Genomic DNA, 25,099 nt, shown 5'->3' with positions numbered 1-25,099 from the left:
ACCGAGAAGCCCGCGCGCGTTCCTAGAGCGGCCGCCGGCGGCCAGGTGCGGGCGCCGCGGCCTCCGGGGCCTCCCCGGCTCTGGCCGGCAGGGGGCAGCGCGCGGTGTAGCGCGGCCCGACGTGGCCCCGGAGCCAGCCGGTGGGTCGCCGGCGCGCCCTGCTGGGCACCCAGCCGCGCACTCCCGGTCTCCTCAGACGGGGAGAAAACGCCCAGGCGGAGCAACGTCTAAAGGTCAAGCCATCAGAATTAATTTAATCGACAAATGTGTATATTTAAAATACGGATAGAGACCCATAAATACATCTTTGAAATAAATATGTAATAGTTGGTGTTAAGTCCTTGCCCCACTCGCTCGCAGCGGCACTCACAGCACCGGTGAGACCGACGCGGCTGTTCCCCACCCCACAGGCGCCGAACGGGGGGCGCAGGATTTCAGGGGCTCGCGTGGGGCCTCTCGGGCGGCAGCGACGGAGCCGCGAGGCCGGCGGCGAGACCGAGGACGGGACCCGCTGCGCTCTGGGCGAGCCGGGGGGACTCGAGGGGACCTGGGCGGGGCTGAAGGCCTGGCTCGGGGAGGCGAGGGCCCCTTCCCGGGTCCCCTAGGCACCGGCGCGCAGGCCGCTGAACGCGAGGAAGCCCGGGGTCGCCGCGCGCGGGCGCGTCTGGCGTTCACACGCCACCTGCAACGGATCTGGCAGTGACCCGGGGACTCCACCGAACACTGGGGCTGAAATATCCGAAGGAATGATAAAACCCATTTCTAAGCGATAGCTGTTAAAGGTGGTGGATCCGTTTTAACGAGGAAAAATCATCTCCATCCCAGCTGGGCAGAGATTTGGGATTGTGCCCGTGCTTCTTCCCGCACATCGTCACCTGTGGCTTGTTCATCCGTTCATTTCGCTTTCACTGAGAACCTCTTGTGCGCCAGACTCTGGAGCCAGCGCGGCAAGAACAAAAGTCGGCCCTGCCCTTGGGGAAAATCAAACACACAATGGCCGCTGAGTGCACGCTCAGAGCACGCGCCAAGCTCGGGAAAGCCCGGCGGAGGGGACCCTCCAGGTTCTCGCCGTGATGCGTGTGTGGCCAGGGGCCTTGCGAGGCTGCACCTTGCACCTGTATCTTCACCGTGGAAGCGTTTGCTGTAAAAATAACATGGGGGTTGGGGTGCGGGGGACATCCTTGTAGCTTTCTCGCAGGGCTTAAGACATCTGTCCTGCTGTCTTCCTCGGCCTTCCAGTGATTCTCGGTGGGTGTTAGCTCTCTGGATCTCACTGGCGAGATTATAGCGATTTTCTGATAAAAAATCTGCCAAGTAATGTAGCGGTTATGGAGAATACAAAAGCATGCATATCCCACAAGGGAAAAAATAAACCTAAGAAACTGTTCTATCGAAGAATTAAATAAGTATGGAGTGTGTCACTGGATAAATTAAACATACAGAGTTTGGATTGAGGCTAGAAAAAGTTGAAGCAAGAAAAAATGAACCCTGACTTGCCCAGGGCAGAGAGGTTTTGGAAGTGAGCTTCCTCCTTGGAGACCCCTCAGTACAGAGGGAGTTTGGGAAGATGGGGCTGGGGCGGGGGGGGGGGGAGTGGGGGGGCGCGGTGCACCAGAGTGGGTTGGCTTCGCTCCTATCCAGCATCTAAGGCACGAGTTATTTTACATATTTCTGAAAAATGTTTTATTTAAACAAGGGATTCTGGGGGCTACAAACAAAAGCTTGAAAACACTGACAGATGAAGTGCAAAAAATTTGGCTCATCATTATAAATTTGATAAAGATTTCATGTCCTGAATCTGAAAGAGATTCTAAAATATATTACAGATTTAGTGCTACAGAAGGGATGAACTCTTCCAAGTAATTTCATAGGGGTAGAGATGGTTAAACGTCCTCATACTGGGTGGTAAATAAAATTGATTTCTTCTGTAGCTATGGAAGAGACGGGATACCTTCTCTTGGAGAAATAAGGGACTGATTCAAGTTTTTATTATTTAGAACATAGAAATTCCTTCTATAATCAGAAAAAAATGCTATTTTCATTTGTGGTGAAGAGTTTTAAATAAGATTCTGGAATTCTGTTTTGTGATTATTACATACTAATGAGAGTTCATCTTTTTGGTAAAATGAACACTCAAGCATGTTTGTATGCAATTAATGTTTATTCCAAGACTCTGAAGAGCTGGCACCAATTTGGGCAAGGAAAATGTGTCTATTTCTCTCAATTTATCTACTGTATGAATTAAATACACCGGAGATTGACTTAAATTGGTCTGAATATTGACTTGCTTTTTAGCAACACTCTAAAACATTTGAGGTTTTTTTTTCTTTCCCCAAACCTATTTCAGAATGTATCACTGGATAAATTGGCTTGGTAAGGCATTGATTAATTCAAGATAAGATAAGGAACCACTGGGTTAAAGTGGGAAAAAATAGTGCTAATTTTAGTTGGACAGTCATTATTGTTACATTGTTCAGGGGGTAACTATGGGAACCAAGTTAGTGTCTTTGCTTTTGTGATTTATAGTGATGGAAGAGACTGGATACTGTCTCTTGGAGAAATAAGGGACTCATTCAATTTTAAGTTTTCATTGTTTAGAACATAGAAATTCCTTCTACAATCAGAAAAAAATGCTATTTTCATTTGGGGGCAAAGAGTTTTAAATAATTAATGTGATTTATAATGGTGAGTATCATCCAAGTAGAAAAATACATACATAAATTTAAGAGACAGGGTCTCACTGCATGGCCCAGGCTGGTCTCAAATTCCTGGGTTCAAGTGATCCTCTTCCTAGACCTCCCAAAGTGCTAGGATTACAGGCGTGAACCACTACATCCAGCAGAAATTTTTTGTGTAGAGCAGTCTTGGTGGTTCACACCTATAATCCCAGCACTTTGGGAGGCCTACGGAGGAGGATCATTTGAGCCCAGGAGTTTGGGACCAGCCTAGATACCGTAGTGAGACTCTGTCTCTACTAAATATAAGAAAATTAGCCAAGCTTGGTGGCTCACGCCAGTGGTCCCAGCTACTCGGGAGGCTAAGGCAGAAGGATCACTTGAATATCGGAGGTCCAGGCTGCAGTGAGTCATGATCGTGACAATGCACTCCAGCCTGAGACAGAGCAAGACCCTGTCTCAGAAATAAATATTTTTAATCTTAAATTTTAGAATTTTTTTTTTTTTTTAAGACAGGGTTTCACCATGTTGGTCAGGCTGGTCTCAAACTCCTGACCTTGTGATCCACCTGCATTGGCCTCCCAAAGTGCTGGGATTAGAGGCATGAGCCACCACACCCGGCCAAATTTTAGAATTTGTATAAATAATTTACCAGCAGCAAATCTGATCATGGAACCATGTAGTTCTTGGCTGATACCTTCTGTTGGAAAATGGCAAATTTCACCTTTCATACTTGTCTATTTTTCTTAATTGAGTTTAGCTTAAATCCAAGCTATTTCAGCTATTTGAGGGCATAATTTTATTATTTGTGTATCTTGTAAATGAATAACTGATTGCATTGAATTTTTTTTTTTTAGACGGAGTTTTGCTCTTGTTACCCAGGCTGGAGTGCAATGGCGCGATCTCGGCTCACCGCAACCTCCACCTCCTGGGTTCAGGCAATTCTCCTGCCTCAGCCTCCTAAGTAGCTGGGATTACAGGCACACGCCACCATGCCCAGCTAATTTTTTGTATTTTTAGTAGAGATGAGGTTTCACCATGTTGACCAGGATGGTCTCGATCTGTTGATCTCGTGATCTACCCGCCTCGGCCTCCCAAAGTGCTGGGATTACAGGCTTGAGCCACCGGTCTGCATTTAATTTTTAAAAAGGTTTTATACTTATTAGACTATACTGATTTTAAAAACAATCTGTTGTCCTGATAATCATTCCTTAAATAAAATTATAGCAGGGATAGAAATTTTCATTGGTACACTTTGTTATTAAAATTCAACTTTCCATTACCTAAATTAATAGACAGCAGAGATGCTCCTATCCTATAATACTCGAGTTATTTTGAGAACCTGGATATTGTTTTACAAAGAGAAGCAGTGAGTTTCATTCAAGTGGTAGTGGCGGGGAGGGAATGGTGAGAACTTAGAGGTAACACTGAGCCAGCAGGATTAAACTCAAGGTGTATTTTATGTTATTGGGGGGCAGGTATGTCTTCCTTATAATAATCTCCTTCATGCAACTGCTCCTCTGACTGATAAACAAATGGCTTCTTACGTCCCAACGTCAGAAATAAACAGAGAAGGGTGGCCTCTTGCCACAACAGTGCTCTTCCCAAAGTCCCTAAGGTATAAAGGGCTCAGTCTAAGACAGGAGCTGAATTGGCGTTCTAACCACCAATGTGCCTGGCAACACCTATTCTAAGCTGGTCAGGTGAACCTCAGTGTCTATCCCCATGTTGCCCGGACTCAGCTGGCCAGGCAGCCAGGGAACCGTGCTCTGAGACAGGTCCAGACTCACATGTTGTGCTCACAGATAGTGACAGCTGCAAATCAGAGAGAAATCGTTATGTTTTGCTCTTTTTTAAGGATCCACGTTGAAATTGGGAGACAGTATGTAACAGTGGTTAACAGCACACAACTGGGGTCTCCACACACTTAGGTTTAAATTCTGGCCGTGTGACCATGGCTGCTGATTGTTGAACCTCTCTGAACTTCATCCGTTCAAGGGGACACAAACATCAGTTTCACAGATTGTTGCAAGATACAATGAAAGGAAAGCATTTACGATCTGGGATAGTGCCTGCATCATGGTAAAACTCAATGAATTGTAGTGATTTTGGTTATTATCCTTAATAAACTCGTGGCTAGTTCTGACTTGTGAACAGGTTGCAATCCACAGTACTATGTTGAATGTTTTCTTCCTTTTGTTCTATCCTGGTCTCTCTTTTCCCTTTTTTCCTTCCTTTCACCTTCCTTATTATTTTTTTTTAATAGAAAAAAATCATTTAACCTGGAGCTGTCCTTTGGAGAAAACAGAAATAAAAGGGCTAGAGTCTATATTTTAACTGAAATCCCTTATTTTTAGGAAATCAACTAGAAATGGTAGATGTAAAATTGACTTTTTACAAATTGCAATCTAGAAGTTGCCACCATGACTGGGAAGCAACAAGAGGCTTCGGCAGCAGCAACGCTTTCTGGAACGCTGGAGGAGAGGCCCTGGCCTGACTCAACGTTGCCCTGGCAACAGTAGGGCCTGGAGGGCCTCTGTCCCTGATCCCTTAATCTGAGGAGTTGCCACCACAGTGCTTCAGGAAAAGTCTCCCACAGACACCTGGCTGGTTCAGGCTATACCGACTGAAGAGGGATGAAGAAAAGCTGGGGATGTGATTCTTTGCGGAGACAGCCGCCTACAGGCCTCTCTGATGGGCCCAGCTTTCCAGATTCCCCAGAGGCTTAGTTTAGGGAACCAGGCTGCCGGTCTCCACCAGATGCTAAGCGCTGTCAAGGCAGCCATGGATTCCTAATTCTCTTGTGTTTCTCCATGGAGCCCGGCACAATGCTTTGCACACAAGTGGTGCTTAATAAATACTGGGGGCCTGTAAGACAGTGAGCATTCCCCCGCTACCAGCCCTTCCTGTCCTGTCTGTGACCTTGGAGGACCCAACGCCTCCCCTCTTCCTTTCTGAGCTGTAAAACGCCAGGGCTCAGCGCTGAGGGTTTTTTCCGGCCTCGGAGGTTCTTTTTCATCCTCTTACTGCATTCATCATTTTGGCAAATGCACAGAGCATGTTCTGTTTAATAATTCTGTTTCCCCCAATTTTATCTTCAGTCAAAAAATCTGGAGGCAAAATGGAATAATTTAAAGGAGGTGCTGACTTTTCTTTTTTCTTTTGTTTGGTTTTTTTTTTTTTTTTTTTGAGACAAAGTTTCACTTTGTCACCAGGCTGGAGTGCAGTGGCACGATCTCGGCTCACTGCAGCCTCTATCTCCTGGATTCAATCGATTCTCCTGCCTCAGCTTCCCGAGTAGCTGGGACTACAGCTGTGTGTCACCATGCCCAGTTAATTTTTATATTTTTAGTAGAGATGGGGTTTCACCATCTTGGCCAGGATGGTCTTGATCTCTTGACCTCGTGATCCACCCGCCTCAGCCTCCCAAAGTGCTGGGATTACAGATGTGAGCCACCATGCCTGGCCAGCTTTTCTTTTTTCAACAACCATACTGGCCTCAGGAAAAGAACTTTTTGGCCAAGCATATGGACTTTGGAGTCAAAGAACTGAGTTCAAATCCTGGCTCTACCATTTGGTTGCTGTGTGACTTTGGGCCCACTTAACCTCCCTGAGCCTGGAGCTCTTCACCTATAGAATGGGTGTAATGGAACGTACATAACAGTTATAAAGAGATGTATGTAAAGTCTTCAAAAGTAAGAAGCTCTCAATAAATGGTAGTTATTCCTTCTGCTATACAGCTTTATGGGGCCAATGGCAACAGGCAACTTAGGAGTTCAAAAGTTGGACTTTCTGATTAAATTAAAGGCACTCAAGAAAAACACTGGGAAAGAGGACCAGAAAACCCTACGAGGTGGGGTACTACCTTCTGCAGACTCTGGAGCGAGGCCAAGGGGTGAACTGAAATCCTGTCCACTCTTACATCAGGACCATGATATAGTTGTGGTTCAGTTTGCACTTTCTTACATCAGAATAATCTACATCTGCCTGTTGAAGTTTCTTTCTCAGAGATTCATTCTTTAAGGATATAACACTAGCCCACTACCAACTTGAACTTCTGTTTGAAATTAGTAAACTCTTATGGCACCTTAGTGTCCACCAGTGTCTTTGCTATGTATTTATTGTTATTTAAGCCTCAGAACAACGAGACCTTTATTATCCCCATTTAACAGATGAGGAAATTGATGTTTTGTTGATTAACTTGTTCAAGGCCATACAACTATGAAGTTTAAAGTCATGTCTTTTTGACACCAAAGGCTATCTACACTTTAGGAACTGACCTCTATTTGATGTTGGTCTCTGACCAATAGCAGAGATTAGGGCAAATGGAAAGTGAGATTCAAGATGGTGGCAGGAAGTCAGAACAAGGGGAGAGATGATTTGGGGCACAGGGTGCCAGGCACTTAGGAGGAAGAGGCATGAGGAGGGGATCAGAGCCTGGGAGGGGGAGGTAGATGTCAGGGAAGTCACAGCAGCCCAGCTACTGGTAAGATGCACCAATCTTGACATACTATAATGTGTCTTGAAAGACTTTAAATGGAATTACAATAGTCAGAGATGTAAGGGTGCATGAACCAGGCTGTTCTAATTGATGCAATGAATTCAGTCAGTTAAAAGAAAAAGAAGTACCAATCTTTGACTATATTTATCCTTAAAAAAAAAAAAAAAAAAAACAAATTTCAGATGGGAGCAATGGCCCATGCCTGTAATCCCAGCACTTTGGGAGGCTGTGGTGGGAAGATGGCTTGAGGATAGGAGTTTGAGAGCCTGGGCAACATAGAAGGACTCCTTCATCTCCAAAAAAGTAAAACAAAAACAAAAATTAGCCAGGTGTGGTGGTGCACACCTGTAATCCCCCAGCTACCCAAGAGGCTGAGGCAGGAGGACTGTGTGAGCCCCAGAGGTTGAGGTTAGAATGATCCATGATTGTCCTACTAGGTGACAGTACAAGACCCTGTCTCAGAAAACAAACAAGCAAAACAAAACAAAACCACCCAGATTTCCTAGAAAAAGAAAGCTTCTCAAGCACCATTCTCATTGGACCCCATACTAACTTCATGTAACAAATGAAGCTCCTGGGTCTCCACACGGATTCTACCCCATACCACCTCTATCTCCACTCAAGCTGGACATTTCCTTCACTCTTTGGTTCTCTAATTCCAGAGCTAGTAAAAATCTGGGGCAGCAACAGCCCTCTACCAAATGCCTCCCCAAATTTCTCCACCAACAACTCTTTGAGACTTCGAATATCCTCACGTTCAAAAGGACCATTTCCCCTGCCATCCCTTCAATCTCCACCCACAGTTTCTGTTACCTGCAACCTGCCCGTGGCACAGAGCTGGTTTTCCCACATCTGACTGTTAGGTTTCTTTGCCTTCTGTCAGATTCAGCCCCTGGATAGCTATTTGCATCACATCTCTCCCCTACTCAGCAATCTTTAAAGGTTTTTCCTACAAGGTCCGAGTCGAAGTCCGCAGCCCTGACGTCTTAGATCCTCTCTGCACCCCTAGTCTACTCTAAGCCAACATTTGGCTCTGTTTTTCCTAGACAGGCCCTTTCCTCCAGCTCAGTGGATTTAATCTATCACTGTTCCCAATCTTATATGCAGCCAGCTCTCCACACTTGTCCTTTTATGACCACCTGCCCCAAGAAAGCTTTCCTCATTTTTCTCATCTATGGAAATCCTCCCCATCCCAAAGGCCCAGCTCAGATTCCACCTTCTGGGGGGAAGCTGTCCTGCAGGCCTCCTCTGCCTGGCACCTGGTGAAGCTGGCTGCATGCACACTGCCAGAACTACCTGCCCATGTATCTGTACCAGCCCCCACAGCTGACACTTGAGGTCCTGGTGGACACTGCCCCTCAGTCCTTCACACCAGCCCAGACCTCTGCTCTCTCCTCTGGCCACCATCCCTAATCTCCTACCATTGAGTTAGAAGTTCAGTGTAAATGGAGAAGCTCCACATGTGAGATCTGGTACCATCACTTCCCCTTTCTGTGCTTAGCTCACGAATTCTTTATATAAAGGAGAGGGAGTTGATGGTCTCTATGGTCCCCTGAAAGTCAAGAGTGTATCACCTTCTTCCTCCAAATCCCCTTTTTTTGCACACCCTTCAAGTAACCTGTCACAACTTGACAGTCCTGGCTTCAGCGGCGCCCTCCTCTCAGGCTAGTCTCTTTGCTTTCAGCAGAAGCTCAGCTTCCCCAGTGTGCGGGGCTGAGCTGGGCACTCTAATAGCCTCCATGAATTGTCCCTTCGAGTGGCCTGAATTCTCACTGGGCCACTGCCATCAGCAGAGTACATTGCTCTGTGGGCAATGTAATATGGCTGCAGTTTCCCTTTCTGTAAGAGAGCTGGAGGGAGATGGGAAATGAATGAATACCTAGAGAAACCAGGGCTTGTTAGTTCATTCAGCAAGTCCAGAGTAGCTTTGGTACAACATTCAAATAAAAAATGTTCTGACTGGTGCCTTTTGTGGCTTCCCCAAAGACTGGCACCAGGGGCCTCTGTACCTCTTCCCCAGGCCTCCCTCCCGCCACGCTACTCTTCAGCCAGCTGCATTTCCAGCTGGGCAGGAACGCCTGGGCCCTGAGGGAAGCGTCCGGCTTTTGCTACAGGAACTTCTTTCCAGTCCATTCCAAATGTGACCGTCACTCTCCCTGACCGTGCTAGTCAAGTGGGACCTATTCCGTCCTGAGTTCCCAGCATCCTCGCGGACTCCAGGGCACAGGCGATGGTCCAGAGGCTCCCGAGATCCCTTAGACTTCTCTATGGACTCAGGCTGGTCAGTGCTGCCTCCTCTCCATTTCAGAACCGGCAGGATCAGCGACTCCACTGCCCAAACGGAGAAGGGACACACAAAAAAGGATCCAACAGAACCTGTCAACTGACACTAGCACATGTCCCTCGGGCCTTCTCAACCCCGCCCCTTTAAACCAAACAAAAACGGCAAACAGGAAACGCTCGTCTTTTAAAAATTACTCTATTATTATCAAATAGAACCACAGTATCCAAAAGGTAATTATAAAGTTCTATCCCCAGCTAGATGGCCCTGCACCGCCCCTCTGAGTGGCCGGCGGCCAAATCACGCCCCCCGTGCTGATTGGTTTCATCCATTTTATTGTCAAGGAAATTAACAGCCCGAAAGGGTTCCCCAGGTCCGCGCCCTCCCCCCCAGGGGCACCAGGGAAACGTGCCAGCAAGGGACCTGGTCTCACAGCCCCCATGTCCTTGGGAGGAGGGATGAAAGGAGAGGGGAGCTCACAGTAAAGGGGCTGGGGGGCGCCCCGTCCCCACCCGCTGGGCTCGGGCCTGGCGGTGTCCGAAGGGGGTTCAGCCCGCACCTTGCCGGGCGGCGGCGGCGGGACGCGCGCTCACTCGCCCGTGTGGGTCCGCAGGTGGTACTTGAGTGACTGCTTGTAGCGGAAGCACTTGGCACAGTGCGTGCAGGGGTAGGGCCGCTCGCCGGTGTGCGCGCGCTGATGCTCCAGCAGGTGGTGCTTCTGCGTGAAGCGCTTGCCGCACTCTGCGCAGTGGTAGGGCCGCTCGCCCGTGTGGATGCGCCGGTGCTCCAGGAGGTGGTGCTTGCGGATGAAGCTCTTGCCGCACTCGGGGCAGGCGTGCGGCCGCTCGCGCGAGTGCACGCGGCAGTGGTTGGTGAGCTTGGACTTCTCGCTGAAGCTCTTCTCGCATTCGGGGCACTTGAAGGGCCGCTCGCCCGTGTGAGTCCGCTGGTGGCGCAGCAGGTGCGAGGGGCGGCTGAAGCTCTTGCCGCACAGGCTGCAGATGAAGGAGACCTCATGCTTGCCCGCATGCACGCGCTGGTGGATCACCAGGCTGATGTGCAGGCGGAAGCTCTTCTTGCACTCGGGGCACGTGTAGGGCCGCTCACCCGTGTGCGTGATCTGGTGCTTGGTCAGGCTTGACTTGTGGCTGAAGCTGCTGTCGCACTCGGGGCACTTGTAGGGCTTGGGGCCGCCGCCACCGCTGCCCGAGCTGGGTGACTTGGGGCGCGGCTTGAGCGCATGCTTGGGGTTGAACGCGGGCCCGCGTTCGGGGGAGACGCAGCCACCGCGCACGCGGTGGATGCGCTGGTGCAGTGTGAGCTGCTGCTTGTGCCGGAAGCTGATCTCGCACTCGGCGCATTCGTAGGGCCCCTCCTTGATGTGGTTGCGCTGGTGGATGATGAGGTTGATCTTCAGGCGGAAGCTTTTGCCGCACTCCATGCAGGTAAAGGGCCGCTCGCCGCGCCGGTTCCGCTGCTGCTGGCTCGAGGACCCACGGTTCTCGCTCAGGTGCCGCTCACTGTGCACGGAGGGCGCCAGCCTCTTCACCACGGGGTTTCCGAGCTGCAGGGGCGGGGGGCTCTCTTCGCCTTCGGGAGACATCTCCCCGGGCAGCGGGGTCTGATACATACTGGCCTCGTATCTCCCGGACAGCTGTCCGAGGGACTGCAAGTGCTGTGGCAGCTCATCCTCCTCCTCCTCCTCCTCCTCCTCATCTTGTTCCTCTGTCTTGATCACGATCCCCTCTGCTCCAGGGACAGAGAGAGACAGAATGTCATTAGCTGTTGCCTGGTGCCCCTAACCGACCGGGATGGAGGTACAGCATCGCTTCACCCTAACCAAAACATTGCATTATTGGCTCAAATTCCTTCTTTTCAAAAATTCTCCTCTCCCTGCGCCCCCTGGTCCACTCCCTTCTCCCATCGGGGTGGACGGCGTAACCCAGGCTGCCCTTGCTGTTTGGTTCAGAAATGAGTCAGGACTTAAAATCGGTTAATCAGAGTCCTCTTGGGATTTTATAGGGAGAATGCAGGGGAGACTGCTTCCTGTTGGTCATGATGGGAAACTGCTGGCAGAGCTGGACCCGGCAGGAAAGACGTAAACCAGTACACAGAGGCGGTGTGGGAGCACCTGGAATCCAGCCATGCCCGATGCTGGCCTACTTACAATATTCTGATTATATGAATACACGCCCCCTTTTCCCTTAGGCTGCTTAAAGGTTGGGTGTCTACCAGCTGTACCAAAGGGTCTCCACTCCTCAGGTTCTCAGGACATCTGAGACATCTCAGGACATCTTGCCCCTCTGAGGACATCTCTGCCTGAACTCTGCTCAGATCGACCCACTTCTTTCCTGAGCCCACTTGGAGATTTCTCCTCTTGGTGCCTTTCCTCACCTTCCTCCAGAAATTTCCCTCTCCTCTCCACGTCTGTCTTCACAACCTACAGCACTCCACCCCTCCTCGGAACCCATTGTACTCACTGGTACCCACCCCAGGAATCAGGAACCCAGCCTTCTGCAGCCTCTCATGGGAGGAAGATGGACCAGCACAGTCAGAAGACTCCACCACCCTCGAAACTGGATCAGGTGCATGCAGTGGGTGCCCCACCAGGAGATGCCCCCTCGACTCCCTAGCCTGGCCCTTTTTGAGAATTTAAGTTTTAGAGAAAAGAAGTGGCCCCCAACTCCTGTTTGAGTTTTCTCAAGTGCCTTGTATTTATTTGGCACTAACTGGGGAGTTATATTTTTGGTCACCAACTTTGTGTGATACGAGAAAGTCACTCACTTCTCTGGACCCATCTGTGACAGAAGACACAGAAGGCAGAATAGTTAAAAACAAACCAAGACCTTTTCAGAACACTCATACCCGCCCTCTCTTTTCATGAGTGCGGTGTCTTACTATAGGGTGAGTCAAGCAAGAATTCTCCCCATTTCACAGATGGGTCATCCAAGCCCAGATATCAAGTGATATTTGCAAACAGAAAATGAAGTCCTAGGCTGTTCCAGAGCTTGCAGGTTAGGACCCACCTGGTCCACCACCTCAAATGACATGTACTGAAGCTAGCGGTGTTCGTGGCCCAGCCAACGTCTTGTAAGGTTACTAGTGACTCCTTGTCCTTAGCACTTCCTTGGCCTCCTCTACAGCCGGTGAACTACAGTGGGACAATTAGGACACAGGTGTGCTGAGTCAAGGCTGCCTCAGTAGTGTTAGGATCAGGCGTCCCCAAACTTTTTACACAGGGGGCCAGTTCACTGTCCCTCAGACCGTTGGAGGGCCGCCACATACTGTGCTCCTCTCACTGACCACCAATGAAAGAGGTGCCCCTTCCTGAAGTGTGGCGGGGGGCCGGATAAATGGCCTCATGGGGCCGCATGTGGCCCGTGGCCCGGAGTCTGGGGACGCCTGGTTAGGATTCTTAGCAGGAAGCGACCCAGAACAGCCTTGGAGCACAATGCCTAAAAGATCAAGGAGCTGCAGCATGTGGTAACTAGTTGCCCTGGTGTTTATCCCGAAAATACAGAGTATGTCTGAAAGGCAGAGGGGAAAATCGATCCTGAGAAGAGCTAAACACTCCTTGAGCATCAAAAGTGCCTTTTTCTATTTTCTTATTTATTTATTTATTTTTGAGACAGAGTCTGGATCTATTGCCCAGGCTGGAGTGCAGTGGCGCAATCTCGGCTCACTGCAACCTCCGCCGCCCAGGTTCAAGTGATTCTTGTGTCTTAGCCTCCTGAGTAGCTGGGATTAGGCGGCCCGCCACCATGCCCAGCTAATTTTTGTATTTTTAGTAGAGATGGGGTTTCACTATGTTGGCCAGGCTGGTCTCGAACTCCTGACTTCAAGTGATCCACCTGCCTCAGCCTCCCAAAGTGCTGGGATTACAGGCGTGAGCCACTGCGCCTGGCCAAAGGTGCTTTTTTTCTTAATGGAATGATAAACACCAAACATTTGACCCTAAAATTCAAGACTCAAAATTCCACAAACTACTGTTTAGTGGTTTTCTAAAGGGTCTACTAGAATTAATGGGGGCTGTGAAAAAGGCAATCGAGTTTATACAATGACAGTCCCAATTTAGAACAAACTCAGAATTTGCCTTATATCTTTTCACTATTCTTTTATAAAAGACAACATGGTTATGTCAAAAATACTTCTGAAATACCACGCAGTTACTTAAAAATAAGGTGTTAGATCCATATGTGTCCATATTTTTGAGACAGGGTCTTGTTCTGTCACCCAGTCTGGAGTGCAATGATGCAATCATGGCTCACTGCAGCCTCGGCCTCCCAGCTTCAACCAATCCTCCCGCCTCAGCCTCCCAGCTTCAACCAATCCTCCCACTTCAGCCTCCCGAAGAGGTGGGACTACAGGCATGCGCCGCCATGCCTGGCTAATTTTCTAATTTCTTGCAGAGATCCCGTGCCCTGTGTTGCCTGTGCTGGCCGTGAACTCCTGGGCTCAAGCAGTCCTCTTGCTTTTGTTTCCCGAAGTGCTGGGGTTATAGGTATGAGCCACTGTTCTCGGCCTAGATTCACATCTTTTGACCAAGAGGGACGTCCATGGTATTTTATTAGATGCAAAAAGGCAAATTATAGAGGAATTATCTACAGATAATTTTTAAACATTTTAAATCAATATAATACGTTTAAAAACATAAATAAGTGGATGTGGATATATTTCTAAATATAAAATTACTATACAAACATGTAATGGTGAATGACTCACAAAAACAAAACATCCAAACAAAAACAAGGTCCATGTGGGTCCTACCAGTTTTTCAAGGAACACAATTCCTATTTTGTTTCAGAATACAGAACAAGGGCAAAAGCTGCCCGGTTCATCTGATACATCCAGTAGAATACTGTTTCCAAAACTAGATGAGAATGATTCAAGAAAAGGTTCATTTCCTTTATGAATACAGTTGTCTAACTTGAGTAAAATATTTATTACCTAAGTCCAATAGTGAATTCAAAAAATACATCATGATGATCAAGTAGGGCTTTTCCCGGGCCTGCCAGGATGGCTCAGCGTCAGAAAATCCATCATGAAAAACGTCCTAGGATCAGGCCACCGTGAGCCCCAGCGCCTTACTGTTCTTGAACTCACAAGGAGCAAGAGTGAGCAGCACGGTGATGAAGAAGTTTTATAATTAAACAAAATGAAGACTAGGTTTGACCAGAGAATGCCAGTGCCATCGTTATTTCAAAACCATGGTCTCCAAGGCTGCCATCTTCAAGGTAGTTGAGGCTTCTAGGGTGGCATGAGACAATCAAGGACATGTTGGGAGAGGTCTAGCTTTGCCACTTTGTGTGACCTTGCCCATCTATTTGACCTCTGCCTGTAAAATGAGAGGTGGGATAGGTGATCTCTGAGATCCCTTTCATTCCTTGCCTTAACCAGTCTTTAGATGTAACCACTTCTTTCCTAGGTCGGAGATGGATTCTTATTAAGTCCCGAGTCAGGAAGCCTATACCTGAGGCTGTGCTTGGTAATTCCTTCACATCTGCTGACCCATCAGTGTTGAGCTACCTCTCTGGAGAAACCACCGCTTTCCCAGGGGGCAGGGGCCCTCGGGGAGGCCTCATGGCCACACTTCCCCAGCTCTCCCCGCCCAGCACTCACCCGTGCAGTTCCTCTGCTGCACCAGCATCTGCTTCAGTTCACTGAACTCGCTGGAGCCTTCTGTGGACTCCTCCAGCGTGTTCTCTGGCTCCTGCATGTCCAGGTCTGGCTGTTCCCCACAGGGGTCACCCAGCTCTGAGTCCTGAAAGCCGTGCTCTTCCACCTGTCCCATCAGGGGCTCGGGTGTCTCCAAACTTTCTGAGCCCTCGTCATTGGTCTGTACCTCGATCTTAATCACGATCCCGTCATGTGCTGAGAGAGGGGAGGAGGAGAAAAGAACCCAGAACACATTCATGCCAGCTGCCCAGGTTTCTGCAGCCCTACAATTTACATCTCAATAAGTCTTATCTTGGAGACCATGAAAAAAACGTAATACTGAGTTGGAAATGAGTAGACACAGAATTTTCTGGAGACCCTGTAGCTTTGAATACCAATACAAACTGTAGTCAAGTTAAAATAGATGCAAAGTTTATTTTCCATTAACTCCATAATTAAAAAATATATTCGGCATTTGTCAGGGTTTATTATTACTCTTATTTTTTCAATAGAGAAAGGTGTCACTCTGTGACCCAAGCTCAAGTGCAGTGGTGTGATCATAGCTCACTGCAGCCTTGAACTCCTGGGCTCAAGTGATCCTCCCACCTCAGCCTCCTAAAATGCTGGGATGACAGGCATGAATGGGCCACTGTGCCCAGCCAGGGTTTATTTTAAAGAGATGTTCATTCCCTTTCTCAGACCAGCCAAGGGGTACACAGTTTCTCTATCATCTACTCCCTCCCAATCAGGGTGATGAAGAAAAGGCCAACCATCTCCTGACCACTCCCACCCTTCAGCCCCATACCCTGAGGTGTCCAAAAGACAGACTCACATTCCCCAGATTTGAGTTTGTTTTTAGTTAAACAGTATCCTATTACACACTGCCCTGAAATTTATGTTTTTAAACTTGCCTATAGGTCTGTAGACTAATTTCAAATGTATCATTACATACATAGGTGTCATTTTACATAAATGGGATTGTAACACATTTTTGTTTTTTAAGTGCAGCACTTTTTTCCTTCTAATTTGCCTTCCCCTTCTCTCACTTCCCATTTCACTGTTATGACTTCCCAGGTAACTCCTATAATTAGCTTGGATTTTTCTCTGTGCTTATGTTGTTATTCTTAACAACGTATATAAATATACATTTATATGGTTTTTTTGGGTCACTATTGGTGTTAAAAAGGAAAATCACTTTGTGGTCCTCCTCTGTGTTCCTCTATTCAAATATCTTGTAGAAATCCCTTCAAACCAATTTCTTTCCCCGCCTCCCGCCCTTTTCTTTTTGAGACAGAGTCTTACTCTGTTGTCCAGGCTGGAGTGCAGTGGTGTGGTCTCGGCTCACTGCAACCTCTGCTTCCTAGGTTCAAGCGATTCTCCTGCCTCAGCCTCCTGAGTAGTTATGATTACAGGTGCCTGCCACCGTGCCCAGCTAATTTTTTGTGTTTTTAGTAGAGAGAGGGTTTCACCATGTTGGCCAGGCTGGTCTCAAACTCCTGACCTCATGATCCACCTGCTTCAGCCTCCCAAAGCACTGGGATTACAGATGAGTCGCTGAGCCCGGCTTTTTTTTTTTTTTTTTTTTGTGAGACAGTTTCCCCTCTATTGCCCAGGCTGAAGTGCAGTGGTGCAATCTCAGCTCACTGTAACCTCTGCCTCCCAGATTCAGGTGATTCTTGTGCCTCAGCCTCCTGAATAGCTGGGATTACAGGCATGCACCACCACACCCAGCTAATATTTTATATTTTTAGTAGTAACAGGGTTTCACTATGTTGGCCAGGCTGGTCTCGAATTCCTGGCCTCAAGTGATCTTCCAGCCTCAGCCTCCCAAAGTGCTGGAATTACAGGCATGAACTACCACACCCGGCCTCAAACCAATTTCTATAGTGCTAACACATTGTTAACAATGCTGTATATATTCCTTGGTCAGGATTAAACCCTAGCTTATTCATTTTTTCCTTAAGGAAGAACGTTCACTTTTCGTTCCCAGACTTTTGCTATGGTGAACAAATGTTTACTGCAGTAACAACAGAATATATCATACACAAACATATTCATTCATCCATTGAATGTTTACTAGCAGATACTTACTGAGCACCAACTACATGTCATGTGGTCTAATGGCTTTTGATATATCAGTGAAAGAAACACAGATCTTACATGAGGTGGCAGACGCAATAAATAAATTACATTGTATGTTAGCAGGTGACAAGTGCTGTGAGAAAAAGAGAAAAGAAACCAGGAGACAAATGAACCGAGCAGCCTCAGTCCTGCCCTTCTGAGGCTCTTGTGCTCCTCTCCCAAATCCACTTATTCCCTTACTAAGAAATCAAACTCATCAGGCTAAAAATGGGGGCTAAACGACCTACACTGGATTTCTTCGGATGCATAGCACTCCTTTAATGCCTCTCTGATTCACCAGCCCAACTGGTTTGGGAGCAGATGGAATATAAAGCAGCTCTACTGTTCTCATTTACCCCTCACAGCCTTAAATGAAGACCTCTGCTACACTCCCTCAGAACTGTGGGAGCTCCCACTCTCTCCAAAGATGTCTGTGTCCTATTCTCCATTAAAAGGAAAAGAAGGCCGGGCATGGTGGCTCACGCCTGTAATCCAAGCACTTTGGAGGCCAAGGCGCGCAGATCACCTGAGGTTGGGAGTTCAAGACCAGCCTGAACAATGTGGTGAAACCCCGTCTTAAAAAAAAAAAAAGAAAAAGAAAAAGTCATCCAAACTTCCATCCTCTACTTCTTCCTGCAGTGGCTGAAAGTCCCCATCTTCACTTCCCTTTTCTCTCCAATCTCAGGGAAAGTCATGTCTCTCTTCCTTCCTCCTGTCACTGAAATCCTCGGCTTGTTTCCTCAGCCCTGCCCATTTCTTTCTCCCCGGAGTCTTGCTGCATTTTTTGTGGGCCTTTTCTCCTCTGTCTTCAATCCTTGTCTCTGTGCCAAATCGTTATGATCCCTCCACAAACAGGACCATGACTCTCGCATCAGGAAAACTTCCTCCCTGACTTCACAAACTACTTAAAATATTTTGCTTGCTTGGCCAGGTGCGGTGGCTCATGCCTGTAATCCCAACATTTTGGGAGGCCGAGGTGGGTGGATCACGAGGTCACGAGTTCGAGACCAGCACGAGTTCAAGACCAGCCTGACCAACATGGTGAAACCTTGTCTCTACTTAAAAATACAATAATTAGCCGGGCGTGGTGGCGCACGCCTGTAATCACAGCTACTCGGTTTTCAGTGAGCCAAGATCACACCGCTGCACTCCAGCTTGGGAGACAGAGCAAGACTCTGTCTCAAAAATATATATATATTTTGCTTGCTTACATCTTAAAATAATTTTTAAAACTATGTACACCTTTGCACCTTTTTGAATAAATATATAAAGTGTATCAGTAACTGCAAAATATGTAATTTCTGGAGTATTGTAAATATTGATACTTTGAAATAAATTCTTCCATCACCCTTTAATGTTGCCAATGGAATCTAAGAACCCCAGCAATTTTAAACCCACCATTATTCACTTAAAAAATCATGAACAAGTTCTTCTTTGATAGTTGGAATTTTTATATCATTCCTTTTCACCTTGAACTTCTATTTCTATTCCCACTTTGTCCACAGAATTTTATCCTAATAGAACATATTTGTATGCTTAGAAGCCTTTTACTCATCACTTCATCTACCACTCTGCCACAGAAATGTGTATGTAAATTGAAAGTTTAATTTTGCTTTGGTTTCCAATAACCACAGGTCTTTAAGTGTTCATTTTTTTTCCTGGCTTAAGTTATCCTCAGTGATTATCACTATAAAATGATAAATAATTATCCAAGACAGAAAATAAAGAAACTTTGGGAAACGTATCTCTTATAACGATGAATAGAAATTTTTTTCCAATTAGTTTACTTATCTGGAAATAAATATTCTTATTGTAGAATGTACAGCTCAGAATCAATTTTAGTCTGTTTTTCATTTTTATAAATGAAACCTCATTTACATTGGGAAGCCTCATTTACATAAGTATGTAGATGAGCTGGAAGCAGCTTTTTTATGGAACTGTCAATTCTAAACTTCTGAATTATATGCGACAAAGATCACACGGCCAACATATCATCAAAAATTGTTTCTAATGACCTATCAGTTCAAAACTTGGTTAGGTTCTCTTTCAATTTTGTTAAAGGCAAAATATTGCAAAGAACCTAAGCTGCAAGAGAACTTGCCATCCAGGCCCCAGAGTGACGTGCTTCAGGACATGTATCCCAAAGTTCTGAATATTCTCTCTGTTTGTTGACCTGGGGGCTTTGTGCCTCTGAGAAATGCTTTATAGTAAGACAGAGATGGGCAGGAAGTCCCTGTTTTATTTTGTTTTTTAAGAGATGGGGTCCTGCTGTGTTGCCCAGGCTCGAGTGCGGTGGTGAGATCATGGCTCGCTGCAGCTCACTCACAACACTTCTGCAGCTTGAAGACAAGTGCCTCCAACACCTGTCCCTACTTCAAGACTCAACTCGAGTGTCTACCACTCCATCAAGCCTCTTCAGTGCTCTCAGCTGGACGAGGCTGTGCTCCTCCCTGAGCTCCAGGCACTTACCTGCTCCTCTCTGTGGCATGTACTCGTTCTCAATCTCTCTCTCTCTCTCTCTCTCTCTCTCTCTCTCTCTCAAGCAGTATGTATGCACTTTCACCCTCCCCTCCACTGGCTAGAGAGCAGGGAATGCCAGTGTTTTCCACCAAAAACCTCTCCCCACCCCAAACAACTTTTGAAAGAGTACTGACAACCAAGCTGCATTTATTTATAAGCAGGAATTTGTTCTTCCATTTAAAAAAGTAATCAAAGACATATACGTTGTGAAAATATAGTTTATGAAAAAGGTAACATTTCAATCCAGTGGGGAAAAGTTTAAAACGAATGGAGACAACTGGCTTCCTGACTAGAAGGGGAAAAAAGCTACCTTCATATATTTCACATCAAACTCCTGATGAACAAAACATCTATGTATAAATAATGAATTCATACTAGTATTAGAAAAAAGCCCAGGTACCTAAGCTTTACAACTTGAAGCTGAGGAACAGGCTATTCGTAGCCATATGAGACTTGATACTGATTCTGGAGGATGTTTGGCTATTCATGCCAAATATATGAAATGTGCCCAACTCATATCAACTATAAATTTTGCTATAAATTATTTTGAAAGGATTTTTGTAGCTTTGGCTATAAGAAACATTTAATCTGTGATTGGTTTTTAATCTTTGTAATAATGCATGTTCATAAGAATGCCTATGAGGTGGGGTAAATCCTATATTGTTTTCAAATGTATTAAACATTTGTGAAGACCTAATTTATTAGTTAATGGAACTGATATAATGCTATATTTTAAGATGCTTGTTAAAATAAGCATTTAATTACTTACACCTAACAATTTTCTTTTTGTTTTCTAGGGCAGAAAAATTTTGGGTTTCAAATATTTTTATAGGTTTTTTTTGAGATCCTAACAGACTTAAGATCTGTGATCATAGTGTTTACTGAATAAAATAGCTTGATTAAATATTTCTGCCCTTGATACAAAACCCAGATACCATAAAGAAAATAACTGAGGGCCATGCATGGTGGTTCACCCCTGTAATCCCAGCACATTGGGAGGCTGAGGCAGGTGGGTCACTCGAGGTCAAGAGTTCGAAACCAGCCTGGCCGACATGGTGAAACTCCATCTCTACTAAAAATACAAAAATTAGCTGGTGTTGTAGCACATGCCTGTAATTCCAGCTACTCAGGAGGCTGAGGCAAGAGAATCACTTGCATCCGGGAGGTGGAGTTTACGGAGATTTTGAGCTAAGATTGTGCCACTACACTCCAGCATGGGAAACAGAGTGAGACTCTGTTTGAAAAAAAAAAAAATTACTGATAAATTTGAACACATAAAAGTTAAAAACTGCTACCACACACACACAAACACACACACACACACACACACACACACACAAACACACACACACAATATAAAAGTAAACCACAAGCCAGGCATGGTGGCTCATGCCTGTAATCCTAGCACTTTGGGAGGCCAAGGTAGGTGGATCACTTGAGTCAGGAGTTTGAAACCAGCCTGGTCAACATGGTGAAACCACGTCTCTACTAAAAATACAAAAAAATTAGCCATGCATGGTGGCAGGCGCCTGTAATCCCCACTACTCAAGAGGCTGAGGCAAGAGAATCACTTGAACCCAGGAGGCGGAGGTCGCAGTGAGCTGAGATAGCGCCACTGCACTCCAACCTGGGCAACAGAGTGAGACTCTGTCTTAAAAAAAAAAAAAAAAGTAAACCACAAACTGGAGAAGTATTCACAGACATACTGCTAGACAAGAGCTAATATCCTTAATTATTTCAAAAGCTTTTTACTAATCAATAATAAAAAGATGAGTAATCCAAAAGAATAACAAAAAAAATTATTGCCAGAGTAGTAAGACATACTAGTAATCATAAAGGTATGAAAATATGCTCAACATCACCCTTATAGAAAGTCAAATAAAAACATCAAAATACTCTGTTTTCTACCTATTACTTTGGCAAATGAGAAAAAGATAAATAATACCTGCTACTGGCAAGAGTGTGTAGAAACAAACATTTTCATGCTTAGACAAATGAAGACGTGTAAATTGGCACAAGTGATTTGAAGGATTTGCCAGGATCCATTAAATTTTTAAGTGGGTGTATCCTTTGACCCAGAAAATCCAATTCTAAATAAGTTCCAGACAAGCGCATGAAGATCTATTTATAATCATCTTTACTGAAGCACTTGAAACTTGTGAACAGCCTAAATGCACATCAATGGGAGAGTATTCCAATAAATTATGAAATCAATACATAGAATGCTACTCTCTATGAAAAAGAACATGGCAAATTTATATATTCTGACATGTAAAAATGTCAACGATATATCATTGAAAAAGAAACTTGCCAATACTTCTATATTGTCTGAATTTTTTTTACAATGATAGCATGTCTATGTATTACTTATATGATTAAGGCTATGTGTGTATGTAATCATATGCACATAAAATTTGAAGGAATAAACTGCTGACTCTTGAGATAAAATTATGAAGGACTTTCTCTCTGTATTTTTTCTTGTTGAAATTAAAAACCAGTATTGCCACATTAACTTTCTCTGCTAGCTCAAAGCAAGTAAATATTGGTTGACACTGACTTTCCAATCTTCTCATGGCTATACTTTCTGTTAGGTTTTTTAAAAATTTGATATGTGATTTTAAAAAGTTTTTTTTTTTTTTAAGTTACACAGTGTAAACAGTTTTTCACAACTTTTTTAATTTTTTTATTTTTTGAGACGGGGCTGCAACCTCCGTCTCTTGGGTTCAAGTGATTCTCCTGCCTTAGCTTCCTGAGTAGCTGGGATTACAGGCATGCTCTACTATACCCAACTAATTTTTGTTTTGTTTTGTTTTGTTTTTGTATTCTTAGTAGAGATGGAGTTTCACCATGTTGGCCAGGCTGGTCTCGAACTCTTGACCTCAAGTGATCCACCTGCCTCGGCCTCCCAAAGTGTTGCGATTAGAGGCCTGAGCCACCACACCCAGCCCAAAACTTATTTTTTAAAAAGTTATTTTCCACTCCTCTGCCCCATTTTCTGCTACCCTTGGGAATCACGTCAATGATTTCAGCTGACTCTTTTGTCATTTACCTCCATAACTCTAAGTAACAATTATATTGTTACTCCTTGAATTTTCAGTTTTAAGTATCATCCATTGATTTCCAAGAGATGAAGGTCAGGACCATCTCTTCTGAATTGATCCTGCCAATATAGTTTAGTTAAAATTTTAGTTGGATCAATACTGGGTGTTTCCATCACCAGATTATATCAATGTTATTCATAACTAAACTCTGTAATATACAATGAATGCTTCCTGTGCCTGTAAACCTTCTCGCACATAGATCTGACACTTTCTTCTTTTGCCCAGCTTACTACTAATTATCATGAACTCAGCTCCAAAGTCCCCCAACCTTGTGTGTAACTTTCCTCTCAAAATATTCAAATATCTTGTCCATTTCATCTACTTGAAGACAAAATTCTGGGACCTGTAGAGGTGCCCTACTTGACTGGCTGCCTCTAGGTGCACCGCTGACTTCTCAGAATGCCCCTGTGCCGTGCCCCTGGGAGAGCATCTGCCTCTCTCTCAAGCTGGGGTTTCTAATGCCTCCTTCTTGGTTTACTTCCTCGTTTCAGCAAAGCACCTCCCCCAGTTTGATAAAGGATTTGGGGAGGTAAAGGATTTGTGGAGACTTGAACATCTCAAAATGTCTCAGTTTCCGTCATATTTAATCAAAATAGTTTGGCTAGATATTAAATTGTAAGTTGGAAAATACTTTCCTTTGGAATTTGAAAGGCATTGCTCTATCGTCTTCTAGCTCCCAATGTGGTTAAAAACGTCTGAGGCATTTTAATTCTTGTTTCTGTGCATGAATCTGCTTCTCTTCTCTGGAAGCTTGTAAGGTTTCCTTGTTCTCAGCTGCTCTGAAATTTTGTGCTGAAAGTGTAGCTCTATTTTCTTCCCGCCTCTGGGCAGTTGGTGGGCTCTTTCAATTTGGAAAATTATGTCTTTAATTGGTGGGAATTTTTCTTGAACTATTTTGTTGACAATTCCCACCTGTTTTTGCTACTCTTTTTTTCTAGATATTCCTATTATCTGGATTTTGGACTTCCATCCTTCGGTTTTCTTATTCTTTCCCTATTTCCTTCCATCCTTTATTTTTATGATTTCCCTATTTTATTTTCTTTTAGCTTAATTTTCTGGGATGTGTGCTTATCTTCCAACACTGCTACTGACTCTTTAATTTGTACTATGACATTTTTAATTTCCAAGAGTTCCTTTTTATTCTTTTTTTTATTAAATTACACTTTGTGTCATGAATGCATTCACTTATTTTATCTAAGGACTTTATATGCAAGTATTCATATATATATTTTTTCCTCTCTGCATTGTCTCTGCTCCTCTAAGTATATTTTTCTGATTTCTTATTTGTCTCTGTATACCTCAGGCTTTTTCCAAATGTCTCCTGGTTCTTGGTTGTCCACAGAGTCTTAAAAGCGGACACTCAAGAGAACAGAAAGCTGAGTGCATTAGGGTGGGGCTTGCTAACTATGGGTCTCTGTTTCCCAGTAGGGTGCTTGGCCCAAGTCATTTTACTCAGAAACCTCTTGGGCTGGTCCCAAAAGCATCCAGATAAGACTCTTCCAATATCCTGCCCAAAGGGTTTAATCCTGGGTGTCAGCAACATTTTGGGAGTCGAGTTAGGGAAGAAGTCTGGAGATCTCAGTATCTGCACTTCCAAGTCTCCTTCTTCCTGTTTTCAACATGGTGCCATACCGACGGCTGTGCCTGGTGTGCATGTCCAGAGAGCCTCCTTTTCACCCTCTCTAGAGAATAAGCCTGACACATACCTGTGCTAGGGAGAGGCAGATGCCTGCAGACAGGACTGAGGGAGGCAATGGGAGCTGAGGGAGTGTTAAGTGGCCTCTTTAAAAGATGTTCAGCCAGTTCTCTGTGTTTAGTCTCACTACATCCCTATTTCCAGGGGTCCCCAGAGTCTCTGGTACTATTAACTCTTGAGTCCCGAGCAGGTGTCGGGGTGCAAATTGTGTTTCTTCTCAGCTTTCCCCAGTACCAATTTCAGATTCAGCTCACCACATCTATCACCTGCTTCAGGGCTGAAAAATTTGTTGCTGTTTCTCCTTTCCTTTTAAAAGTTCCTTCACTCTTGTTTTAGAACGATTCAGGGAGGTAGGAATAAATACACGTTCAATCTGCCCTGCTCGACTCAACGTCTTTCACTATGCACTGTTTTAAAAAATATCTTTTACTGAATAAAAAGTAATATATGCTCACATCAGAACATTTTATAAAACAGAAAAATATGGCTTTAGAATGTTTCCATCCAGTTTTTTTCTATCTCCTTTTGCTTACTTCACTATACTTATAT

General features: G+C 45.3%; 1 protein-coding gene across 4 annotated transcripts in view; it reads right to left on the bottom strand.

The window, feature by feature from the left end:
• Nucleotides 1-9,639: 9,639 nt before the first annotated feature.
• The window catches only part of ZNF777 (zinc finger protein 777), a 29,204-nt gene continuing 13,744 nt past the window's right edge, over nucleotides 9,640-25,099 (bottom strand). For 2 of the 4 annotated variants that reach the window (XM_074378941.1, XM_074378939.1), the window contains exons 5-6: nucleotides 15,077-15,328; nucleotides 9,640-11,206 (exon numbers count right to left, since the gene is read on the bottom strand). In XM_074378941.1, the coding sequence (XP_074235042.1) occupies nucleotides 10,047-11,206; nucleotides 15,077-15,328 (1,412 nt within the window). In that variant the 3' untranslated portion in view covers nucleotides 9,640-10,046. The remainder of the gene's footprint in view (nucleotides 11,207-15,076; nucleotides 15,329-25,099) is intronic. The other 2 variants (XM_074378940.1, XM_039472891.2) reach the window with 1 other exon arrangement.

Source organism: Saimiri boliviensis, chromosome 10, assembly GCF_048565385.1.
Source record: "Saimiri boliviensis isolate mSaiBol1 chromosome 10, mSaiBol1.pri, whole genome shotgun sequence".
Lineage (NCBI taxonomy): Eukaryota > Metazoa > Chordata > Mammalia > Primates > Cebidae > Saimiri > Saimiri boliviensis.
Note: the sequence above shows the minus strand (reverse complement) of the source record. Positions and strands in the feature narration are given on the sequence as shown.